At 41.2% G+C, this 6,508-nt stretch overlaps 1 protein-coding gene across 1 annotated transcript; it reads left to right on the forward strand.

Moving 5' to 3' along the window:
• The first annotated feature begins 236 nt into the window (after positions 1-236).
• LOC118323482 (noggin-like) lies at positions 237-1,430 on the forward strand. Its single transcript, XM_035655456.1, has one exon. It carries the CDS (start codon positions 476-478, stop codon positions 1,142-1,144), a length of 669 nt encoding a protein of 222 aa, XP_035511349.1. The 5' UTR covers positions 237-475; the 3' UTR covers positions 1,145-1,430.
• Positions 1,431-6,508: the final 5,078 nt, after the last annotated feature.

A 6,508-nucleotide genomic window follows, 5' to 3' on the forward strand; every position in this document is an offset into this window, starting at 1 on the left:
TCCCAACACACCCCCTTCCTCCCACTCCCCTCTACACCACCACCCCTCCCTCCTCCAGCGCGGTGGAAGAAGGAGGTATTGGGGATCTCCTCCTAGACAACAAACCCACATTCAAAGAGGGGCACACGGATTACGTCACGCTCCGTGTGGGGAATATAACGGAGGTGGCGGGTGACGCTCAGCGCTGTTCTGTGGAGGAGACAACGGGAGCATCATGCCGAGCCCGCGCGCACGGAGCCCGAGGAGAGATCTGAGCTTTGTCACGCAGTTTGTCATCAAAAAATAGTTCCCACTGATGCTGCTGCGGACCAACTTCTGATTCCTGTCACGGATTTCCATCATGGGAAAGTGAATTTTTTAAAGGGACACCTTTAAGACGCAGGTTTGGATACGGCTCACGCGTAATTGCGCACAAGAAAGTGGCCCTTTAGCAGCTCCCTGTGCGCACCGAACTCTCCACCGGACCTGGTCTGCCATGGATCAGTCTCAACAGTGCGTGGCCATGTATCTGCTGGTGCTGTCCCTGGGACTTCTGATGAACAGGGGGATTTGTCAGCACTACTACCTTCTGCGCCCCATCCCGAGTGACAGCCTGCCTCTTGTGGAATTAAGAGAGGACCCGGACCCGGTCTTCGACCCCAAGGAGCGGGACCTTAACGAGACCGAGCTGAAAAGCGTCCTGGGAGACTTTGACAGCCGCTTTTTGTCCGTTTTAGCGCCCGTGGAGGACAAATACACCGGGAACGACGAGCTCGATGACTTTGAGATCCAAAAGCCCGGCGGAGTACTGCCGAAGGAAATCCGGGCGGTGGACTTCGACGTCCAGTTCGGCAAGAAGCACAAGCCCAGTAAGAAACTGAAGCGGCGGCTGCAGCAGTGGCTGTGGGCGTACTCGTTCTGCCCGGTCGTGTACACGTGGACCGACTTGGGGAACCGGTTCTGGCCGCGCTTCGTGCGCGCGGGCAGCTGCCTCAGCAAGAGGTCGTGTTCGGTTCCGGAGGGGATGGTGTGTAAACCTGCGAACTCGACCCACCTGACGATACTGAGATGGAGGTGCGTGCAGAGGAAAGGGGGGCTGAAATGCGCGTGGATACCGGTGCAGTACCCGATCATCACAGACTGCAAATGCTCCTGTTCCAGTTAAAAACAAACAAACAAACAAACAAACAAAGGACTCTGAGAATAAATTATAAGCTCATTATTTTTGTGATTCTTTTCTCACGTGCACTACCGAGTGTAGGAATGTATTTTCTGTATATGCGGTGCCATGCAGTTCTATATAGCTCCCTGTACAAAGTCAGTATTATTTGTAACCAGAGTCTACTTTATTTGTGGAGAATATTGGTTATATATTTTGTATTTATGGAGATATGGCGCATAGAGCCACGTAAGGACTCAAGCAGATCGACCTCAGAGTTGAACGTGGATTATTGATACAGCCGTGAATCGGTGACTTGTTTTATCCTGTAAATTAAGGAAATGTGCTATTTATTCTTTATATTCGTACAATAAAACCACACTGAAACTACTTTAAATGCTTTTCCTTTCCTTCTTGTGAGCCCTTCTCGTCCAGTGTGAACAAATTGGATACCTTTAAGTCACCTGCCACCGTGCGCACAATGTGTACCATTTTACGCACCACATACTTTTTACAGTCATGAACTTATAGACTGCACCTCGGACTCTGGTTTACTCCACATTACAGTTTATGTTGTAACACTACTAAATTAGAAACAAAATAGGGTTTAGTGATGAACTTGGGGTGATTGTAAATAGATAGTGGAGTTATCAGACAATGATCTAATATCGGTTTCTGATTTATAGACAACATGTGGTGAGTAGTTCTCTCCTGGCCTCCAGTTAACCAACACTATCTTATCACTATAAAGCCGTCAGTCATACACCAGACCCATTACATGCTGATAAAGGAAGCAGCAGAGATTCAGTGACTGAAGGAATCAGCAGCTGCTAACAGTTCTCATTCTCAACCCCTCCTCCCCATTTGCAGCCCAGCAGGAGCTGAGCTGGAGAGAGGAGCTCCAGTGGGAGGAGGCTGATGCTCCACATGTTACCGAATCTGTGAAACCATTAAAGTGCACTTAAATGACTGTTCTTTCAAAGAAATCAGTGTTAGAAATCAGCCTATAGACTTCATTAAAGCTGTCCGTTACAATGGCAGCAGTTAGACTTAGAGAAGGATGAACGAATGATTCATGGAGTCCAGAAATAAAACAACAATGAACATTTCAAATATAAAAACAAAATAATAACATCTTATTCATTTTATAACTTTTGCTCCCTTACATTTATTTAACAGTTGTAGTTTTCTACTGTGTTACTGTAGAAAACATCAACTCATGGAATATGATAGTGATATAGATACAGACAAGATCCATATACTTTAATTACAGTACATAATTATGAAAATAGCCTTACACTGTAAAACCTGATGAGTTACTTTACCAATCGCCTTAAACTGTTCAAATGTATTAACTCCAACAATTTAAGCATGAAAAAATATGTGTACAAGTAACTCATTTATTGTTAAAGTAAGGTAAATTAAGTTAATTGTACTTAAAACTAATTACTAAATTACTACTAAACTAAAGTATGTTACACTCATACGCAGCATTTCTACAACTTATTTAAAATGTGTTAACAGAATTTATCTGCTTATATATTCAGTTTGCTTCCGCTAAAGCAAATTATTAAATTACTTAATCAATTATCAAAATGGTAGCCAATTAATATTTTTACAATGATATAAAGTCAACTTGAAGAAAATGAGTCAGTGGAACAAACAAACAAAAATACTGCACAAATTTAAGTTCACTTAAAACAAATGAGTTACTCCAACAGTTTATTTTTGAGTTGGGTGATGGGAATGAGTGACTCAAATAGTTTTTGGACGATTGAAGTTATGATAGCAGTGTATTTAAGTAAAAGTACAGAAATCAGAAGTGTACTCATAAAGCAGCAGATTATTCAGTTATTCTAAAGTTGCATAAACATGTATTCAGCATTTTAATATTGTAGCTGGTGGAGGTATAACTACTCTACATACTGTTGGATAGTTGAACCTATAACGTATCATATTTTATAAATATAAAATATTAAAGTCCAGTAAAAAGTGGAGTATCTCAATGAAAATCCTCAAGTAAAGTACAAATCACAGTACTTGAGTAAATATATTTACTTAGTTACTTTCTACTACTGATGAAAGTGTCCAACAGTGTATAAATCAGTTAAATTTACCACCAACTGGAACATTAAAATGCTGTTTACACAGTAATGAGTCATTAATAATATTCCATTAGTATATTATAATATACAATCTATGTTCTACTTAAAACTTAAAAAATATAAGTACATTTTGCTTTTAATACGTCTCTACTAAGGCACAATCCTGAAAGCAGGACTTTTAATGTTGCCCTTTCACAGTGTGGTAGTGCTGCTTTTACTGACGTAAGAGATCCGAGCCTTCCACCGCCGTGTAACGCACATCCTTTGGCATCAAACGTCAGTGACTGCTTCACATCTTGGCAGTCAGGTTCCCTCCTCTCATTTTACTACCACCACATAATAACCAACTCAGTCTGAATCTGACGATAAATGATTCATCTCTCAAACTCTTCAACTCTTCCCTCAAATTTAGTGGGGAGAAGAAGAAAAAAAGAAGACGTTTTCCACAGTTTAGCGTATTCTGCATATTCTGGATCAGCTTGTTCTTCATTAAAGGCGCACAATGGCGTGTTTTTAGCGGCTGCACCGTTACATCAAAAGGAAATATTGTAGACGTCTTGTGCGTTATTTTATTAGCTTTCCCTCCAAATTCAAACTGACATTTTTGTATTTTTGGAAACTTTGGGAACTTCCCCCAGAATCTGCAGTTAAAGTACTGTGGGTTTGAACAAAGTTTGGCTGTACAACATGAGTTTGTATAGATGGAGCCACTGGTGGGTCATGTAGGATTTAAGGGGTAAAAATAATAGTTTTCAATAAATTAGTTGCTCTAATCGCCTGAGTTGTGCGTAGCTGCCTCCCTCTCTCACTCACTAACCCCCCCTCCCTTCCCTCTGTTCTTCCAGAGCCTCAGTTGGGCAGACTGTGGGGCACCAGAAAGCCTGTGTTTTGTTTTAGTTGTGTTTAGTCCGTAATGATGCTCCTCAGCCTCAGAGCCAGCCCTGCACGTACACATGCAGCAGACAAATCCCCGTACTTGTCACCGGATAGCGGCGTAAGGGCGAAGATCTCCAGCATACAGCTTAAACAAACACAATAAATAGCCTTTGATGTATGTGTGCGTGTTGGATCCTCAGCATTTGACTGTGATCCTCTCGCCTCGTCTGTGATACTGTTTGTCCTGTTGCACGAAGCTCATGACGGTCTGGATTCACAGTTGACAAGCTCTGTGGATGTCCACCTATTTCAGGTTTTGTGTGTCATAGTCGGGCGTTAAAGCTGTCAGAAGGATTAAAGGCTGGACAGTTAACAGCTGCCCCGGAAAAATCTGATAATCGTTTCTTATAATTTCTACTTTTTGTTCTTTTTCAACCTGATTTTGTCCTTTATTTTTAGAGATGGGAAGTACTTTAGTAGTTATTTCAGGTATCTGTACTTTTCTGACAACTTTTTACATTTACCACCTACATTTATTACACAAATATCTGTACTTTATACTCCTTTAGTTCCAATGCATTTGAGAGGAATTATTGATTTATTAGTTTTTGTAGCATCACACCTTCCATACATCAAGACCGGTACACCGGTATGAAGAAACAGACAAGAGAGGGAGACTCGACACTATTCGAAGTTGTCCTTCAGAGAAACTAACAGTACTTTTAGTCTTTGAGTACATTTTAGAGCCTGTTCTTTTTCACTTTCACTTGAGTAAAGAAGTTGAATCAGTTCTTCTACTCTAGTACCTGCACTTCTACTTGAGTAAAGAATGTGTGTTTGCCGCCTCTGACAGGTGTCCTGCTCAGTGTTGTTCTATTTCCTTGTGTATTCAGCTCAGAGTAAACCTTTCAGTATCTTTTCTATGTATATTTTCACAACTATATACTCAGGAGTCACAGTTATTCATCTTGCAGTTTCTGTCTTTCCCTTCGTTTTGCTGCTGTAGCGCAGGCACAGTGCTGACGCCGGTCCGATGATTTGTGTGTGGAGTAATACGTGTTGACAGAGCGCTCGGTGCCTGCTAATACCAGCTGCAGACTGGAGGATGCAGGGCTGCTAATGCCCTTCGTCACTTCTGAGCCAGCTCTCAGCTCTCAGCGTCGTCGCTCAGCGTGGCGCTCGCCGGCCCTCGGCTGTCCGCAGAGCTCCATGGTCTGAGATACGCAGCAGTGTAATGCTTTTAGCCACCAGTAATCCATTAACTTAATGATCTCTTTGGCTATGGGCTCATTTTATTGCTTCTCCCCCCTTAACCTAATCAACTTTCCTTTTTTTTCCTACGGAGATATTCTGAAGCCAAAACCTTGCTGCTGATTAAATTCTCCTACAGGGTTCAGATATTTTCCTGATCAAAGCAAACCTCTCTTTGTTAGTTTTGCCAACAATATCAAACACAAGTCGTTCATTTTTCATTACAGATGATAAAATTAGTTTTAATAACTTTGACTGGCCAAAGGTAGCCTTTGTGGCACCTTCATTATGAATACAATAACAAGCCGAGTTTGTGAGAATCAGACTGTTTATTCAATGAAAATGACAAATTTCAAATAATGCCGTTAAACACATGAAAGGATGTGCTGTAATGATCAGGTTCGAAAGCTCTGAATACGTGTTCACCACTACGCTTGGACCGCAACTCTATAATAAAATGATACACAACGTTTTGTGCTGTTATGATGAAAGCTGAAAAATACCTTTTGATCTTCATAACGCTGGTAGCCCAGAGAGAGGTTTGACTGGGAAGAGAAACTGTTGTGACCGTTGTGAGAAATATTTCATATAAAAACTTAAGAAAGCCATAAGTGAGTCAAAATTTTACTGTCTCAAAGATGTACTTTTATTTTGAAAAACTTGATTTGGCTGTTTTTCATCTTTCTTTTGTTTTACATCTTATAAAAAAGTCTTTATGTTGGAAGTAAAATTATTTATTATTCCAAATAAAAATGGCTTTTTACAAACTCGTGCTGGACAGAAAAGTTTTGTTCAGACTCTCTGACATTTCTAAAATCCTCAATTTTTCTAAAATGGAAATGTTTATTAAATCAACAACAAACTAATCCAGACATGAGACAGTTTGCTAATGATGACACAGACATGAAAAAAACACCATTGGTTGGTTGGTGGAAAATTGTAACCAAAGCTCCCCTTACCAGCGTCTTCCAGAGTCACTCAACATACTTTTGAGTGAAGAAACAGTAGTATGTATCTTTTCGGAAAGCACTGCTTAGCTTGTGTCACATCACTTCCTGAGAGTCACCATAGTAACCGGAGCCATCCTCACCTCGACACCGGCATCTGCAGTACCTGACAGGAAACCCCCCCCCCCCCC

The sequence above is a fragment of the Morone saxatilis genome, unplaced genomic scaffold (genome assembly GCF_004916995.1).
Source record: "Morone saxatilis isolate NCDOM2014 unplaced genomic scaffold, NCSU_SB_2.0 Contig14, whole genome shotgun sequence".
Taxonomy (NCBI): domain Eukaryota; kingdom Metazoa; phylum Chordata; class Actinopteri; family Moronidae; genus Morone; species Morone saxatilis.

What these genes read in the sequence shown, in the direction of transcription:
- LOC118323482 (XM_035655456.1), top strand. Translation starts at nt 476, where the DNA reads ATGGATCAGTCTCAACAGTGCGTGGCCATGTATCTGCTGGTGCTGTCC.